This window comes from Phascolarctos cinereus, unplaced genomic scaffold (genome assembly GCF_003287225.1).
Source record: "Phascolarctos cinereus isolate Bilbo 61053 unplaced genomic scaffold, phaCin_HiC Scaffold_726;HRSCAF=1367, whole genome shotgun sequence".
Taxonomy (NCBI): Eukaryota; Metazoa; Chordata; class Mammalia; order Diprotodontia; family Phascolarctidae; genus Phascolarctos; species Phascolarctos cinereus.
The window spans coordinates 267,042,418-267,062,550 of NW_027556098.1; the positions used below are offsets into that span (position 1 = coordinate 267,042,418).

A 20,133-nucleotide genomic window follows, 5' to 3' on the forward strand; every position below is an offset into this window, starting at 1 on the left:
TACAGATGGACTCTAACCTTCCTTGTTCTGGATACCATTCTTTGCTTAATGCCATCTAAGACTACATTAGCTTTTTTGACTGTCATTTGACACTACTGACTCATAATGAACTTAAAATATACTAAAATCACCATGCCCTTTTCACCAGATTTCTTGTAAAATCATGCTTCCCTCATTCTGCACTTGTAGTTATTTTTACATTTATCCCTATGAAACGTCATCTTGTTTGATTTGGCCCATTAGGCTAAATGGATGAAATGTTTTTGCATTCTGATTCTGTTGGTCAATGTGTTGGCTATCCCACCTAGCTTCATGTCATATATCATCTGCAAATCTGGCAAGCATGTCATCTATACTGTTGTCCAAATCTTTAATAATTTTTTTTTGATAGAAGGACCAAGAAAAAGCCACAGGGCGCTTAACTAGTGACTTCCCTCTGGGCTAGCCTTTCCTTTCTTCCTTTTTTCTATTCTTTCCCTTTGTGCCAGTTTCTCAGAAATCCTTCCCTTACACTTAGCTCCTTCCTTTCCCCTTAAAGCTTAGCAAACAGTGAGATAGAAATTAGTACTTACATAAAGGGCATAGAGAACTTGATTCTGTAGGGTCCAAGGTTGTGGAGAATTTTTACACCCACCCAGGCTTGAAGGAAGGATGAAGCAATTATCTGAACCCCTGAAAATTCTGCTAGTGACTGGGCATTATGAAAATGCACTCAGTAATGTTTGGGGAGGTTGTTTCACCACTGAGAGAAGTGTGGGAAACCCGACCTCCATCTTCAGGCTGTTGTACACAAGGGTCAGGAAAGGAGGTGCACTCACCTGATGCAGATACCAACACAGCTGGCCAGGGTTGTAATGGGGTCATAGCACAGTGACTTGCACATATTGAGTGCTTGATAAATATTTGTTGAATGAATGAGTGAATGAATGAATGGATTTTAACCATTAATCAGGATAATGGACTGTACAGACCATTCTTTATTGTTTTAGGCAGCTTCCTTGCCACAAATACAACTCCTGAGAACCTCCCATTGACCACTATCTTCTCTCATGAAAACTGAAGTTATCTGGAATCCCAAAATGTCTTTGATTCCTGTCTCACAAATGAAAGTCACTTTCCTTGATACTCTTTCTAAAGCAAACATTGGGAAAAGTGACTGTTTGCTGTTTAGCATGTGAATCTAGCTTGAACAAGCCAGAGTTGTTTTGTTTGTTTTGTTTTGTTTTATGGATCATCCACTATGTCTCTCATACATACTCTGCTCTTCCCCAGTCCATCCCACCACACCCTTCTTACTATCCAGATCACAGGATCTGTACAAGGAAGAAACTTTATGTTTTGACAGCTAGGTTTCCCTAACACACTTGCACCCATCTTTGAGCTCTTTAGAGGGGCTATTTTGCATGTATATATGTTTGTGTTTCTGTCTGTGTGTGCCTTCTCACTCCCTATCTGTCTCATATGGTTGCTTTGGATTCTATGGTCAAGATCTCTACTCTCTGCCTTTCCTTCTCTCCACCGTAAGTTGTCCCCCTCCCTGTCCAGTGTGGGGTTCTGTCTCACCAAACAATGTGATGCTGGCATTGGTGTGACCCAGGTTGTTGGAGGCCACACAAGTGTAGTTCCCATAGTCATGTTCAGAGACATTGAAGAAGATAAGTTTTGAGAGGAATGGTCTGTTTTCAACTTTCACTCGCTTCTGTCCACCAACCAGCCTGGGATAAGAAAAAAGGAGAGAAAGGAAAAGAAAGGAGATGGTCAAAATTTCACCATCAAAACAAGACATTTTTGGAAATGTATGGTCCTGTCATAGTCTACTGTCTAATGACCTTATAAACATCATTCCTCCTACTCTTCTATAGTGTGATTTCATATACATTGACACATAGGAATCTATTTCTCTGTTTTTGCTTATTTTTCCACCCTGAAGACATCAACTGTAAAGTGGTCGTCCCTTGGTTGATTATACAGATACACACAATATACAAGGTGTATACTTGATGTATATATATAGGCATATTTACACATATAATTGTGTATATATGTATACATATATACATACATATACACACATATATCTTCTTTGAACATAAGAACGACTGCTTTTGACAATTATTCAACTAGTCAACAACAATACATACCACCTAGAATAATGTTACCCTCATAATAAGTGCTCAAAGCATAAACTTTTTGATGATGATGATGATGATGATAACAAAGATTATAAGAGAAAAATATCCAGAGGGGATTAAGTGAACATTTGTTTCCATATATGTGAGCAACACAATTCTTCACCAGACCTCAAAGCATTTTCCCAATGATTTCATTTCCCATTCCCTCAGACCTGGAAGGAACAGAAGGGGCAGAGATTGTCATCCATCTTTCCTATGAGAGAAACCTGAAAGGCAATGGGGTATGTTTTCTAGGGGCACAGGGCAAGTGTTGGTGGAAGAAGTACAGGAAACCCATTTGGAAGACTTAATACTGTGATTAAGGTAGACATGGAATATTCTCCTGTTCACATCTTCCTGAGCTTAAATATAACTCTAGGCTTGGAAAAGAAGTAGACTGGGGGACCTTTGTGAGAAATCTTTTCTAAACACCTCTGGGGAATGGGTACTAAAGAGGTATATTTAGGGTCTTCTGAGAAGATAAATGAATCTGGCTGAAAGTTATGGAGAATGGAAGAGACATTCTTTTGAGAGTATTGCATTCTTATGGGCCATAATGAAAGGCTGTTAGATTTTCCAATTAGAGGCAACTTGGAGTGAGGTAGCATGTTAGACTTGGGTTAGATAGAACTGGGTTTGAATCTTGTCTCAGATACTTACAGTCCTGTAACCCACAGTAAATCACTTAACCTTGCTGAGCTTCAATTTCTACAACTGAAAAAAATGGAATAATAATAACACCTGCCTCATAGAGGAGTTGTGAGGAACAAATGTGAAAATGTATGTAACATGTTTTGCAAACCATAAAGGGCTGTACCGATGTTGTTTTTCAGTCATGTCTAACTCCTTGTGACCCCATATGGGCTTTTCTTGGTAAAGATACTGGAGTAATTTGCCATTTCCTTCTCCAGCTCATCTTACAGATGAGGAAACTGAGGCAAAGAGAGTTAAGTGACCTGCCCAGGATCACAAAGTTAGGATATGTCTGGGGCCATATTTGAACTTGGGAAGATAAGCCTTTTTGATTCTGAACCTGGCACTCTATCCACTGTGCCACCTAGCTACCCCAATACCAACATAAGATATTATTAGTAATAAAGAATCTCCTATCATCTCTACTTCTACAAAGTATATGGAAATGTAGTAGGAAAAGGTTTAAGGCAATCTTTTGCCCACTTTGAAGCAATTTTTCTGTCCATCCTGGGAATATGAGACAAGATTCACACTATGGCCAGAAGAACTATGAAATGATAACGTAATGAACTCAGCAAGAGTCAGGTTATTCATCCAGGGCACTCTTGTTCATGTAGCAGGTGAAAGCACCCTGGATGTGGTCTGAATGGATTAGTTGAACCTGGATAAGACATTTGTCAAGGAAACTAGCCAAAATAAGAGATTATCAAGTTCAATCAACAAACATTTACTAAGTTCCTGCTACTTGTTAATGTATTTAGAGTTTAACAGCTTCTTAGAGATCATCTAGCCCAACATCTTCATTGTTCAGATAAGGATAGTGAGACCTTATGAATGAATAAGGTCTGAATAAGGAATGAAATAACTTATCCGAGGTTAACGAGGCAAGGTCATAGTGCCATAACTAAGGCTTGAACTCAGGTCTTTTGATTCCATACACTGAACTCTTTCAATTGGACCACATTCATTCTCTCTCATGCAAGACACTATCTGGGACATTAGGTAGGGCTCCACAGACAAAAATGGAAAAAAAAAATCCTGCATCAAGAAACTTACATTCTAAATTAAATGTATCTGAAGACATATAACATGTGCATAAAATAAGTAGGGGATAAAGTAACTGAAGGAGAGAGAGAGACAGCTAAATCAGTTGTGGGTAGGGGAAGAGGTTTCTTGGAGAACATGGCACCAGAGGCAACAAGAATCCTGAGAAACAGAGATTAAGAGTGAGGGTATTCCAGTCATTGGAGACAGCTTGTGTAAATACCCAGATGTGGAAGCTGTAGGGTTAAATTCTGAGACTGGCTGATCGTCCAGTTTGGCTGGAGTATGGAATGCTTGAAAATGAATAATGTGAAGTAAGGCTGGAATTCTGGCCAGGAATTTAAAGTCCCTCAAAATCTGGTTCCAACCTAAGGAGTTTGCTTTTTTTTTCTTTCCGTTTTTGAGCAAATAACTGACATGATCAGACCTATATCTTAGTAAGATTATTTTTGCAACTATGTAGAGAATGGTTGGGAGTGTCGGGATTGATGAAATACATGAGAATGATGAAGGGACTGAACGAGAGTGGTAGCCTTGGGACTGGAGATGGGGGGAGATGCAAGAGATGTTGCAGTGGTGAAACTCAGGATTTAAGCAACTTTTTTGGTTATGCAGGGAAGAGGGGCAGTTGGAGGAAATGGAAGAGACAAGGGTAACTCCAAGGCTATGAACATAATGATTGGGAGAATGATGATGCCTGAACAGAAATAGAGAATTTGAGAAGTTTGTATAAAGGATAGAATTAGGGAAAAATATGATAAGATCTGTTTTAAGTCTGACATGCTAATGAAACATACAATTGGAGATGCTGAACAGGTAGTTGATAAGGAACTAGAATTCAGGAGACAGATTAGGGGATGATATGTAGATTTTGAAGTTATCTGCATAGAAATGATGCTTGAACACAAAAAGAAGTGATGAGATCACTAAAGGAAGATGATAAAATAGGTAAGAAGAGAAGGCACGCAGAGTAGAAATGAGTAATGATAAAACAAAGGACATTGAGCAAAGACAGGTAATCGGTAGAAAAAGAACAAGAAAATGGTCACGTCATGGAAGCCAAAGAAGGAGGAAGAATACAGACTGCCATTACTCCAAGGTATCATGAAGATATCTTGAAGATATCATGAATATTAAGATATCATGAAGCTATGAACAGTCTTTTGAACCCTCAGATATTGCACATATCCCCTGAAGGTGCAGTGGGGGGGTTAAATAAACAATCTGGAGAGGCAGGGGTCAGGTACAAGAACCTTGGCAATAGGGACTCTCCTCTGACCCCATAATATAAGCTGTGTAAATATGACACCACACAGCAAGCAAACAATGTAATTTGTACATCACTAAATATCGAGTGAACGTGTCATCACTCCCTGTTTTAATAATATGCAGACCCAAACTCCCAGGCATGATAGTTAGACCCCCATCTTCCAGGGGATAACATAGTAATTAAAGTTGTCCTGTTAAGGAGGTTGCTTTTTGCCAGCTAAGCACCCCTTTCCTGTTTGCCATTTTTCCATCATCTATCAGGTGCTGAGGCATGCTTCACATCAGGCCTGAGCTGTGAATTGAACATGGGTTGTGTTATGAGGAGAGACACTAATCAGGAGGCAGGTTCCAGCTTGACAGCTCTGAAATGTCTTTAGCTAAGAGCAGTGTGGGGTGGTCTGACAGCACTTTTCAGCACTTTGCAGCTCTCGGAATCACAGGCTTTTCTTTTCACAGTGTAGTTCCTCCTGTCTCCCAAGCCACTTTGTCCCCAGCCCCTCCTTCTCCTTCTGGGGCTCTATTTTTCTCAGTTCAGCTCTGATCTTTGCCCTAGCTAATTTGTCCCTGCAACAAGGTGGCCCCTATTAAGTGTGGTGCTTGTTTCTTGTCCCCTAGATTGACAATGCCTACAGGGAGATGTGGATGCCTAGATCCATTGGGTCTGTAGATTCAAAGCCCCCACCATGGCCCATCCAAAAACTGCCCTCTAGAAACCTTCTTCCAATTTGCCACTGAAGATGACTCACCTACTGAAAATTGAGAAAGAGGTTATTTCAAAGTGCTCCCTATCTACCTTGCAAAGTGTCCCCTATCTACCCGATTCCCTCTGCTCTGGCTGAGCTGCAGGTTCACTCCCTGACATCATCTGACAGGCTTACTAACAGGAAAGAGTTTGTCAGTGACAGGAAGCTCAAGAGCAGTGAAGTTCTGATTAAGTCAGATGCCAGGGAGATGACAACTCCACAATAATAATAACTAGCATTTACATAGCACTTTAAGGTTTGCAAAGCATGTTGTTTCATTTGAGAGTTGAGAGAAATTATTATTTTGCCATTATCTTAACAACCAATTATTAAACTAAGAGCTTTTTCTCCTTTATCTCCTTATTTAGCACCCAGTGTCAGTCTCTGAAGGACATGGCTGATTGACAAGATGTCCCTAATACTCCCAGAATATCCTCTTAAATCTTGGGAGGGGCTCCACTCAACTAGGAGTCTTTACTTCTGCTTAGAACATAAACAGAATCTAATCTAGGTTAATTCTTGCCTCAAGGAAATCATCCCCTGTTTTTGTACCCCTCTATTGGAGTTTAGGATGACCCAGCTTATGAAGGAGAAAATCAACCAGAAGGGTCTGAATAGAGATGGATTCCCCTGACCAGATTGCTGGAGCTGGCTGAATCTCAAGTTCAAGTCATATTCTCAGCAGGAGAAACTGAAGAAATGTTCACCAATCAGGGATGAAAGGAAACCCCCTTTGTAAAAGTATATTACGGCTTTCAGCCTCTCCATGGTTTGTATTTCGTTACGAAGAGAAACTACTGACCATCAGTTTATTATCAGTTATCCTAATTAACAAATTATTAATTACCCAGAAACTGTCTCTCAGGTTTTTCATTTGTCACAGAGTCACCAATACATTGTGAGGTAGGTGTTGTTATTTCTATTTAAAAATTAGGAAACTGAGGCTGGGAGAGGTTAAGTGATATGCCCAGCGTCTGATAGCTAGTAAGTATCTGAGGAAAGGCTTGAACTTAGATCTTCCTGACTCAAAGTATGCGTTCTGTTGAGAAACAAGGACAGAGATAGAGACAGTGGTAGAGACAGAAAGAAAGAGAAAATGACAGAGATAGAGAGAAAGAGGTAGAGAAAGTGGCAAAGAGAAATACATAGAGAGACACTCAAAGATGTGGAGAAAGGGAGAGAGAAAGGAAACAGAAGAGAAGAAAGAGGAGAGATGAAGAGAAGAAAAAGAAAGGAGAGAAGTGGTGCCAACAGAGTAAGGCAGAGAAAAGAAGTATAAAATCCCTGTGTCAGCAGCCTCTGGAAACTCTCTCATGTGATGCCCTCTTACCTTCAATTCCCCAGTAAATAACAGCAGGTGGTGTTGCCCCTTCTACAGAAATAGCAAGAGATTGGGAGAAGAGAAAGGGGAGGTTTGTTTTTCTTTTTCATTTACTCATTACTGTCTATTTTTGCCTACCATGAGTTTCATTTCTCTCAATGTATTTTAAAACTTTACTCTTTTCCTTTCATTTTCTTTGTCTTCATTTTTTTTTCTTCTAGAAAGAATCAAAATCAAGGAATATGGTTGAGGCAGATATTGAAGGGCTTCCATTTTGTCCTTTACCATTTTTTTCTGTGACTTCAGGAAATCTGCTTAAAACCCCCTCTTACCTCAGCTCCATCAGTTCTACCAGGAGAAACCTGCTAAAATGGGATTCCCAAGAGTAGGCTCTTTATTCACTCGAGGAGTATCACTCCTTGGGCAGGCTAAGAAGCAAGACTTTTTAGTTCTATTTTTTGCCCTGCTCCAGCCCTCTGTACTTTGTCTGTGTTTTGGCTTCTTTGTCCGTAACCTGGGAGTTGTGCTTCTGAAATCCCTCACTAAGGATTTAGCTGGAGTCAGCCTTGATAAATGAAATAACTGGCTCATCATTTGGAATCATTATGAGATTTGTGAATCTAATGGCAAAGTGACTTGATGATAAATAAATCCTAAATCAAGTTTGGTTTAAGAAAGGAAGTCATGACATAGCAGTAATTCTTTGAATGAGACAGTAAATGGCCCTCTCCCCATTCCACCTCCCATCCTCCCTCACCTCTTTTTCATCCATAGCTAATCTATAACCTCTTTTTCACTTGGTCAAACTCTCCATTGTCTTTGGATCTTTCTGCTTCTGAGAGCCCTTTCTTTGCCAGTTTATTGCTTTGTAAATTTAAGGCTCTTGGCATTCTATTCTTTTGACTTAACAGAATGGTCTAGGCCCAAGGGTTGGGTCTTCTATGTGTCTTTATTTTTCCAGCTGCTTTATAATAGTTATTTGGTAACAGCAATGTTTCCTGCCCTTACTCGGAGTGAAGGACCCTGAGCTGAAAGGCCTCCTTACAACTCCTCACAGTAAGGAATTTTAATCTTTGCTAAATCACAACAAATACCCCAATAATACCCATTACAATAGAGAGAACTAAAGACCTAGATTTCCTCCACATCGCCTGCCATCTTTCTTCCTACTGTGACAGAATAGGACAGCCTACTACAAAGCCTGGGCTAAGTCAGGTCCCTAACCTTTTTATACAGAGCTACCGATATTCTCTGTGGTTGAACTGCAGATCTATTAAGTATCTGTGACTTCTTGAACCCACCCAGTGTCCCTTTGTCCATCCCTAAACTCTTAATACAGTTTTGAGAATAAGTTAAAAATAGTCTGAGGCAGCAAACATCTTTCCTAGCCTTTTAACAGGATTTGTAACACTTCTGGTAGCCTTTCTTTATGTTTTGCTTTCATATACTATGGTTTTCTTCAGTTCACAGACCAGGGACAGTTGTGTCCAGCAGTATTAAAAGGGCCTAATCTAGGAATCCCAAGCAAAGCTTTAGCCACTGGTGGCTTTTTTCTGTAGCGAGAGAGAGAGAGAAGATTGGAGGCAGGCTTGACCAGAATTCATCTCTACTCATCAGATTATAGCCTGCAGGCTAGAGGGTAGTTCCTCTTGGCCCCGTTAGACTGTTTACCTTTTGTCATCCTTGTACCACTGGAATTCTGCTGAAGGGACAGCAGATGCTTCACACTGCAGCGTTCCCTTCTGTCCTACAGCAACTCCTGTGCTCTTAGCCTCGGAAATATAGGGTGGGTCTAGAAAGAGAGAGAAGTACCAAGAGCATTCTGAAGGTCAACTCTTACTGCTCTTTAGCTTCAAAGTCCCCCACCGGCCCTCTCCCTGACTAGTATTCATTGTCAAACTCTTTGATACACCTATTTACATAGTGGAATGTTCCTTGTCTTTCAGGAGTTGTTTTCCCTCAATCATTGTCTTACTTGGCATCACTCTCCACCCATATCCCTGCTGTAATACCTCTTGCTTTAGTCTTCCTTGAAGCACCTTAGGTTACCAGTCAATTAAAAATCATTTGTTTTGAGAATATTCTTTTAAGCATTTCATGGTGACACTTTAGCTACCTGACTAGACAGGATGGTTGTTGCAGACCTTAGGTTGAGAAGATTCCTAAGTGATGATGCTAACCAGCTCAGTCGGGCCCAGGAGGATGGATAATATATTCTTCTCCTACTGCAGGTCAGTAATGATCTGTGTAAAAGATGTCTCTTTATGTCTGCCATATCTCCAAACCATTCCCACTAAAATCAGAGGACAGAGGAAACCCTAAGGACACTCACAGTTCACGGTGACTTTGACTCTCCTCACCACTGGTGCTGCTACATCATTGGAAGCACTGCACTCATAGTCTCCAGACTGTGCCCGGGTGATGCCCTGAATTTCCAAGTACTCATCTTCACTCATGAAGCCAACAGCTGCAGGAAGAAATAGGAAGATGTTGTGAGACAGGGTGGGGGAGTGAGAGGAGAAATTAGGATCAAAGAATTTGGAGCTGGAAAAAAAAACTTAGAAATCACTTGGCTCAGCCAACCCACTCATTTCACAGACAAGAGAAGTGAAGTGATTTGCCCAGGATCACAATAGAGCAGTGGTTCTCAAAATGCAATCTGGGGCCCTTGAGGACCCCCAAGATCCTTTCAGAAATTCTGTGAGATCAACACTATTTTCATAATTATACTGAGATTTTAATAAAATCAATATGGTATATACCAATACATATGACTCACATATCAAAAGCTTGTTGAGGTCCTCAATTCTTAAGAATGTAAAGGGGTTCTGAGATGAAAAAGCTTAAGAAACACTGCAAGTCTAGTGTTCTTTCCATAATATCACACTCTAGGACCAGGCTTAGGACTTAAAATACATGGTTGGGGCAAAATTTTCATAGTGTCTACACAGGATTAAGCCATTTTTAAAGACTGGTCACCCCAAAATCATGAAATGTCTCTGATCCCTCTACCTTGTATTACTCTCTGATATTCCTACAGGACCTACTACATTATTTGAATTACTACCAGTTCTGAGTATGATTCTTAGAGAACTGTGTGATTTGTTATATTGGTCTTTGAAGTATCATGATTCTAACAAACCATTAAACTCCTGGATCAAAGATAGGTACTCAGTTCTGGAGCATTGTTTAATGCACTGGCAACTAACTATATAGTAGAATAAACACTAGATCGAAATCAGGATACCTGGATTCTAATCTTAGCTTTGGTACTTACTTGTGGCCAAGTGGAAGTTACTTCATCTCATTGTCTCATTTTCTTCATCTCTAAAATGATCTCTTCCATTTCTACATTCTATATCTCATAACCTATAATATCATATTCATGGATGCGAGTCTGTTAAAATAACTAAAGCAGCAGCTACCTAGCAATAAATGTAGACATACAAAAATGCATATAAAGAATTTAAAAAAAAAACCACTAAGAGTAAGGGATCAAATGAAATTGTGGATGATAGCAGAGAGAGAGAGAAGATTTAGATGGACTAAATTCAGTTACTGACCTATGGGATCAATAACTATTCCATGAGGTAATTTACCTGAAGTAACCCCTTAATAGAGGGAACCTCTGTCCATGGTGCTGGCATGATCAGGCCTAGAAGATAAACTTTGTCTGAGTTCTTTGTTGAGATTTCCTATCTACTTAGTAAGGCAGTTCAGTGGGTGCAGGCCCATAAGAGACAGCAGAGAAGGCCTATCATTTATTTGCTTGTTATAATTTTCACTACCCTCTTTTTGAGTACTTAGTTTTTTTTCAACTTTAGCAAAGTTTATTGCAAGTCACATTTCCAGTGACCTACCAAGAAAATTTACCTCTACAACATCTAGTTATTTCCCCCTCCATTCCTTCCTTATATTGTGAGGTATGATAATCTTGTCCTTGGATAGGAGAAATCAGCTATCACTGGGCCAGGGCACATTTGACTTGTTTTCTGTATGCCTTGGAGAATAAGATTCTCTTGTGGTGCCCTGCTCATCCATCCATCCGTCCATCCATCCGTCTATCTATCTATCTATCTATCTATCTACATATACATTTTATGGTGGAGTCAAAGAGAACTGGGACCTGGTAATGGGCTTGTGGGTTTGGGATGGAAGCTGGCTCTCAGACAATTGTATTGTTACATCTGTCTAAATTACTAATATTATGCTCTCTTCTTTGTTATAATTCTCTAATTAAAAGGAAGGAAAGGCCTCAGAGCAAGCTGTCAGGAAAGCATCTACCAACAAGACTTGGCTATACAGAAAAATTTCCATAGTAATCTCTCTGACTCAGGGGGAGCTTCTAGCTTACTCCTATAGATCCATGCCCAGAAAAATCATAGCATCTTCCAAGATCTCTGCTCTCTTCAGACAAAAGCAAACAGGGTTAACTCTCTCCAATAGATTCCCACAAGAGGAAACTGAAGTGGGTCACACCAAATTTAGATATGAGATGAAGGAAAGGGCAGTGACCAATGCTTCCACCTTAAAAAATGAAAGTTATGTGATTCTCCCAGACCAGCTTAGCTTGTCTTCCAAGAAATATTCACCAATGGGGCTATCAGTCTTTGAAATAATGGAATAATTATTCTGATAATTGTCAGCATCAGTTATCTTCTGATGAGATTCTTTATATCAGTCAGTAATTATCCCTGAGGCATAATTACTAAAAGTTGCTATCTTACATGTATGATCCCTCACACCTGCACATTAGCTATTCAACTGCCAGCTTTCCATTGAAATAGACTGTGGATGCCCGAATATACAGTAATATTGTTCATATCTAATATCTAATCTTCCTGAGGGTGACAGACTAATGGGTACACTAGGCACTTTAAAAAAAGATCTGTGCTTGTTGACAAGACATTCTTAGAACCTGTCCTCACCCAACAGCAAGGGGAGAAGAATGGAAAGAAATGAAACATCACATAAAAGGAATTTTATAAAAATATCTTTCATTAAACCACCACTAACAATAGAAGCTCTCCATCTGGTACCTGGGTCACACTGACCTTGTTAATAATCACCATAACATGGCTGGAGGTGATCATTCAGCACAGATTCAAGCTCAGAAGACCTACCTCAATAGAAATAGGGCTTAATGAATATTGATGCAAAAATTATAAATAAAACACTAGCAAGGAAATTATAGCAATATGTCATAAAGATCATACCTTATGACTAGGTTGGATTTATACCAGGAATGTAGGACTGGTTCAATGTTAGGAAAACTATCAGCTTAATTGACCATACTAATAATAAAAATAAAAACAGTAAAAATCATATGATTATCTCAATAGATGCAGAAAAAGCTTTTGACAAAGTACAACACACATTTCCATCAAAAACACTAAAAGAATAAATTGAGTTTCCTTAAAATGAAAAGTAGTAACTATCTAAAATCATTAGCAAGCCTGATCTGTGATGAGGATAAGCTAGAAGCCTTCCCAATAAGATCAGGGGTGAAGCAAGGATACCCATTATCACCACTATTATATTGGCATTGATAGCTGTAGCAATAAGACAAGCAAAAGGATTGAAGGAATTAGAATAGGCAATGAAGAAAGAAAACTATCATTTTTTTGCAGATGATATGATGGTATGCTTAGAAAATCCTAGAGAATCAACTAAAAAACTAGCAGCAACAACTTTAGCAAAGTTGCATTTTACAAAATAAACTTAAATAAATCATTAGCATTTTTATCCCTTACCAAGAAAGTCTAGCAGGAAGAGACAGAAAGAGAAATTACATTAAAAAAATTGCAGACAAAATAAAATACTTGGGAGTCTATCTGCCAAGACAAACTCAGGAACAATATGAACACAATTATAAAACACTTTTCCCACAAAGTCAAATCTAAACAACTGGAGAAACATCCATTGCTCATGAGAAGGTCAAGCCAATATAATAAAAATGACAATTCTACTTAAACTAATTTACTTATTCAGTGCCATCCCAATTAAACTACCAAATAAAATGTTTATAGAGCTAGAATAAATAACAAAATTCCTCTAGAATAACAAAAGGTCAAGAAAATCAAGAGAATCACTGAAAAAAATGTGAAGGAAGGTAATCCAGCAGTATCAGATCTCAAACTGTATTACAAAGTGGTAACAATAAAAGCAATTTGGTGCTGGCTAAGAAATAGAGTGGTGTATCGGTGTAACAGATTAGGTATACAATACACAGTAGTAAGTGACTATAGTAATCTAGTGTTTGATAAATGCAAAGATCCTAGCTTTCAAAACAAAAAGTCACTATTTGATAAAAATTGCTGGGAAGACTGGAAAGCAGTTTGGCAGAAATGAGGTATAGACCAACACCTCATGCTCACATACCAAAAAGAAGACAAAAATAGGTATATGATTTAGAGAAAAAGGATGATTTCATAACCAAATTAGAGAAACATGAAATATTTTACCTGTCAGATCTATGGGTAAAGGAAAAATTTATGACTAAACAAGAGATAAAGAGCATTATGAGATATAAAATGGATGATTTTTATTGTTTTAAATTATGAAAAATCAAATATTTATTTAGTATTTTATATTTGATTCCATTCTGTAATTTATTTTATTCTGTGATCGCCTGAGCTATGTCTCTTTGTGCCTGAGTTAAGTTCAGAAGTTCATGAGTACAGAAGTTCCTCTCTGAGTTAAAGTTCAAAAGTTGTTTCCCTATAAGTCACTTTAATTGAAAGAAAACTGTTATTTCTGTACCACTAGCTGTCCTTATACAATTAGAAGAAATCTGTTGTTCTTGAAGGGTGCAGGTAGATGCTAGGGAGTCTGGTCTGTTATCTCTATGACACTGACTGTCCTTCAAGAAAGTCTGGTTTGTTATTGCTTTGACATTAACTAGTTATGCAGCTAAATACCACCAATGGATTTTCCATATACCACCAACAAGCTTTCCATAGCAACAAGATGGAAGGAGGGGCTGTTGCCAGTCCTGCATTCCAGATGTTCAGTCAATCATATTATTTTCCATCTGCGATGCGACCTGTTCTTTGTTCTCTTGTACTTTCCAAATATGAAGGCTAGTAAGCCTTATCTCATGGTCTTTTTGGCTTATACAGAAGTTGAAAAGACCCCTTTTATTGTAAATTGCTAGTTTTAGCAATAAATTGAATGTGCACAGAACTTTGCACCTCAGTTTACCTTAATTTCAATCGCAACAATTACAAGTTTTTGCCCAAAGAAAACCAATGCAGCCAAGATTAGAAGAAAAACAGGAAGCTGAAGCAGGGGTGGGAGATTTACAGCAAATTTCTCTGATAAAGGCCTCATTTCTCAGATATATAGAGAATGAACACAATTCATTCCCAAGTGATAAATGATCAAAGGATATGAATAGGCAGTTTTCAGACAAAGAAATTAAAGCTATCTACAGTCATATAAAAATGTTCTAAATTACTATTAATTAGAAAAATGCAAATTAAAACAACTCTGAGGTACCTCCTTAGACCTATCAGGTTGGCTAATATGACAAAAAGGAAAATAATAAATGCTGGAGAGGATGTGGAAAACCTGGGACACATGCACTGTTGGTAGAGTTGTGAGCTAATCCAATCATTCTCAAAAGTAATTTGGAACTATGCTCAAAGGGCTCGTGTATATTCTTTGGCCCAGCAATACCACTACTAGGTCTGTATCCTAAAGAGATTTAAAAATAGGGAAAAGGACTCATTTGTACACAAATATTCCCACCAGCTCTTTTTGAGATGGCAAAGAATTGGAAACTGAGGGGATGTCCATCAGTTGGGGAATGGCTAAACAAGTTGTGGTATATGATTGCAATGGAATACTAGTGTGCTATAAGAAATGATGAGAAGGCTGATTTCAGAGAAAAAACAGGGAAAGACTTACACGAAGTAATACAAAGTGAAGTGAGCAGGACCAGAAGAATATTGTACACAATAACAACAACATTGTACAATGATCAACTGTGGATGACTTAGCTGTTCTCAGCAATACAATGATCCAAGACAATTCTGTGGAACTTATGATGAAAAATGCTAACCACACCCAGAAAGAGAACTGATAGAGTCTGAATGCAGATCAAAGCATACTTTTTTACTTTCTTAATCTTCTTGTTTTGTATATTTTCTGTTGCAAAATGGCTAATACGGAGATATATTTTGCATGACTGCACATGTATAATCTATAGCAAATTGCTTACCTTCTCAAGGAGTGGGAAAGAGAGGGAGGGAGGGACAGAATTTGGAACTTAAAATTTTTTTAAAAATAATGTTAAAAACTGTTTTTATATGTAATTGAGAAAAAATAAAATGAAAATAAAGGGGGAAAAAACAGAAATAGGGGACCAGAGGGTTTTTTCTCCCAATCAAACTAACCTGAACTTACATGTCCTTTACATTATTGTTGTCTAGAGAAACTTCTCATTTGGGGTGTGATATAGTCTTTTTTGTGACAGAATCTGTTTGTGCTCTGCCTCCTTTCTATCTCCCTGAAATTCCTCCTATTTCTAGAATATTCCAAAAACTTCCCCTGATATCCCATTATCACATGCAACTTCACTGACGGTGCTTTCATGCCTGTGAGATCTAAGATGAAAACAATAAGAGATGCCTGAGTAAAACCCCACTCCTCCTTATATAACACCTGATCCTCTTCAGTATCCCTGAATTTCCCTGATACAAGGACTGATGATGGAAGACTTAGTAAGAACTTGGTGTAACAGAGCATCTGATCCTAGGGGCAGTTTACTGTGGCATCATCCTAGTCCTCTTCTTCCTGTCTGTGTACCTAATATCTCCTCAAGATTCTGGTCATACTTTTTATTACCAGTGACAATGACCAGACATCAAATGCATCTTTGATCCTCTTTCTACCCTCAAGTGTCACCAGTTAGGTCATGTAGCCTTCCCTTGTGAGTTGATGGTGCCATATAAAGGACCTACTGAGTTATTCCACTGGTCTACATAACTCTTCCCTTTATTCCCAGAAACAAGTCACCTCAAATGCATAAATGACATCCCATACTTGCAAAACATATTCTCTTCAATTAGAGAGCAAAAGATAACTTTATCCCTGAGGCATAAAGCTCATCGGATCACATATTTAGGGCTATTTGGGACATTAGGGACTACTTAGTCATAGGATTAGAGTTTGTTAGATTTAGAGCTAAAAGGCTCCGTCTGGACAAGTCACTTAACTTCTCTCAAACTCAGGGTGTTCATCTGAAAAATGGGGGTTCTAATAGCAGCTACATCCCAGAGATTTCATGAGGATAAAAAGTGATACAGGTAAAGTGTTTTGCAAATCTTAAAATCCTAAATAAATGCTATCATTAGTTATCCTACCCCCTCATTTTACAAACAAGGACCTGACACCTGGAGTAGTCAAGTACCTTGACCAAAGCCATATGGGTAGTAAGTAGTAGAGCCAATATTCGAACCCAGATCCATGACTCAAGGAGGTGAAGTTAAAGGATTCGTCCCTGGTCACACAGGAATTAAGTATCCCAGATGGCATTTTAACCCAGGTCATCTAACTCAAGAACAAGTGCCCTTTCAAGTAGAGAGTAACAAAAGATCTACCTAAAGACGAATGAAGAGATGAAAATATATGCCTATCTTAGTTCATTAGCAAATGAAGTACTAGAAAGCAAGGACTGCATCTTCTGTTGCTCTGTAGAGTACTTGGCACACAGTGAATAATCAGCATACTGTCAACTAATGATCCCAGCACTGCACAGAAGGATTCAGTTGTTTCCAAGTGATGGCCCTCCTAATAGTATCAACAGCCAACTTTTGTTATTCAGTATTATTTTCAATGCATCTTTTCCAAAAGCAGAAATATCTATGACCTTGATTGAAAGGAGAAAATTGTAAAAAGAACAGAAACTGAAAATTTTATGAGTTTAGTTTTGTGTCATTTGGAGGGGTTCGGTTTTTTCCCTGCCCCAGTCTCACATTTGTCAGACTTTTCCCTAGCCAGGATACTATAATTACTGTGCAAAGCATCTCGGAGACCAGTGTCACACTTAATATTCCCATTAATTTTAAATGGTAGTCCTTGGTACATATGTGTGGCAATCGGTGTCATATTTTAATTAGGCTTGCCCTACACCATCTGAAATTAATAATAGCTCGAATTACCAGTGTAATTTATAAATTAACAGTGCCGTAGCATTAGGAAATAAATTAGCTCCGGACAGCTGTTTCTGGATTGAGCACCAATGTTGGAAAGATGACTTGTAGAACTCTAAGTCTCTTGGGAGGCTGTGTACTCCACCACTGAACCGAGAAAACAATAGGACAGAGAGTCCTCTGGGTCTCTTGTTCTCCCCTCCCACTAAGGTCACATGGCTATCTTACCTCCCCTATCAAGCTGTCATTGTTAATAATATCACATTGTCTTTTGACTATACTTAGTTTTCAGAGAAGAAGTTTATTATTTTTTTAATGGACTATTCATGTCACACTCAGACAAGTGCCTTCCCCTAAGAAATTCATGTTTAGACATTCCTGGGTATACAGAGAAGTACATATGCCTGCAAACCTGGGTGTTTAGAATCTAGGATGCAGCACATTACAGAGAAAGGCACGTGTGTTAATGCGGGCATGTATATGGTGTCTATCATCTATCTCTATCTTTATCTGTCTATCTGTCTATCTGTCATCTATCCATCTATCCTCCAGTGTTATCATCTTGCCTTTATAGGTAGAGTGCAATTAGGAAGAGAGTGTTGGTGGCTGTGGGTATTTAGGAGACAAAAGCCTCCCCTAACTCAATACATCGAGCAGGATTTCTGCTCTAGAAGGATTCACAGTTAAGTCCATTTATGAAAACCAAAGGGATTCTTCCTTAGTCTTTCTATAGCAATTCACAACTATAAAAACCTGAGATGACAGTACAAAATAAAAGATACTGCAAAATGGATACATCTCCCAATAATTATTACGCATATAATATTTACCTTATGTGAGGCATCTACAACAATGCCAGAGAAAAAGAAAATCAGCCCACCAGTCATAAATTTCCTTCTGGCTTTCAGTGGTGAGGAGGGAAACTTTCCCTCCCTCTGCTTAAAGAAATGCTAGAAACTGAATTTATGGAAATAATAAATCAAATTATTTCATTAATATTGCTTGATCCTTACCAGTCTAGGAAGATTCATGCCACTATCATTGGCATGAAGAGTTTAAAAAGGACATGGAAAACAAACAAATAAAAAAAAATCTTCAGAGAAACTACTCCTTCAAGTATTGAATGAAACCCTTGATTAAATAAATTCCCAAGAGACCCAAATTCTTGACAGGTAAAATATAATTTGATCCCCTTTGAACAAATAGCACAGGGCTAATACATTTTCATTTAGAATGCTGGATTTTTTTTTTTAAGGAAATACTTTCTTGGGGATAGAGTTGCTGGAATAGTCTTCCTAAAATAGTACAATGAATATCTCATCTGACCAAGTACCTAACATTACTCCCTTTAGCCTATCATATCAAGTCAAAATTACACCTGGCTTACTAGGTCTTAAATAGTTTGTTCCCAGCCTACCTTATTGCCGTTCAGTCATTCAGTCATATCTGACTCTACATGACTTGTCCGTGGGGTTTTCTTGTCAAAAATACTGGAGTGGTTTGTCATTTCCTTCTCTACTATGTCCCCATTTTACAGAAGAGGAACTGAGGTAAGTAGAGGTTAAATGACTTGTCTGGGGTCACAAAGGTAGGAAGTATCTGAGACTGGATTTGAATTCAGATCATCCTGATTCCAGGCCCATATCTTCTAACTGTCATCAACCAACCTACCCACTTAGCATTCACTATCCTAGTAACTTTCCAAATCAAAACATTCCCCTTCATGGATGTGCTGGTAAATATTTAACAATTAGCTCTCTGAGGGGAACAAATGGATCCTTTAACATTGCATTTTAATGCATTATTAACATTTTCTCCTAGGGTACTGTATGGCTCAAAATAGTTAATGGAAGCACTTAATCTTAAATTACTATACAAATGCTTGTTTGTTGTTAGACTATATTGTAGTCACCAGGATTCTAGTCTAGTGATAATTTCATTCCCTGAATCTTCTACTGCACTCCTGCAGAGCTCAAGCAATATTCACAGAGTATATAATACATATGTATGCATATATATATATATATACACACACACACACACACAAACACACACATACACATATACATATACATATACACACATATAACAGAGTATGTTCACATGTATGGCTGTGTTGGTAAATGTTTAACAACTGGGTTCTGGGTGGGGGGAATGTGTACATACACTTTTAAGTTTCATCTGCATTATTAACACTTTCTTAAGTACAGACAATCCCCAGAACTATAAATGATGATTTATTTGATGAATGAAGATTGCCCATTTCTGAGTTATAAATGCTCACACTGAGAATTTAACAATCAGCTTGTTAAAATTGGCTCTAGCACAGCCCGAATGTCTCCTTTACTTTCTTAAGTCTAGATAATCAATAATACAATAAATTAAGACCCAATTTTTAGTGTTTGCCAATTTCTCTGGTGTAAATGCTCACATTCACTAGCCTCATATCTAGCTCTAGAAAACCAGGACCACTTCCTGGCCAACATTCTCCTATATGTGTTGTCTCACTCAATTGGAATGTAAGCTCCTTGAGGGTAGAGAGATACTGGCTTTGTTTAAAAATATACACACATACACACACACACACACACACACACATTCTCTGGCATTTAGCATATTTCTTGGCACATGGTAAGCACTTATTATTTTTTATTCATTCATTTATACATTATCTAATTTCACTTCCTGATACTCCTTAACATATACATTATAATGTGGTGAAATGCAAGGAATGC

At 38.3% G+C, this 20,133-nt stretch overlaps 1 protein-coding gene across 5 annotated transcripts in view; it reads right to left on the minus strand.

The window, feature by feature from the left end:
- The window catches only part of NTM (neurotrimin), a 1,253,923-nt gene that overhangs the window by 19,349 nt on the left and 1,214,441 nt on the right, over nt 1–20,133 (minus strand). For all 5 annotated transcript variants that reach the window (XM_020963803.2, XM_020963806.2, XM_078147098.1 and 2 more), the window contains 3 exons: nt 9,574–9,708; nt 8,913–9,033; nt 1,564–1,715 (listed from right to left, as the gene is read on the minus strand). In XM_020963803.2, the coding sequence (XP_020819462.1) occupies nt 1,564–1,715; nt 8,913–9,033; nt 9,574–9,708 (408 nt within the window). The remainder of the gene's footprint in view (nt 1–1,563; nt 1,716–8,912; nt 9,034–9,573; nt 9,709–20,133) is intronic.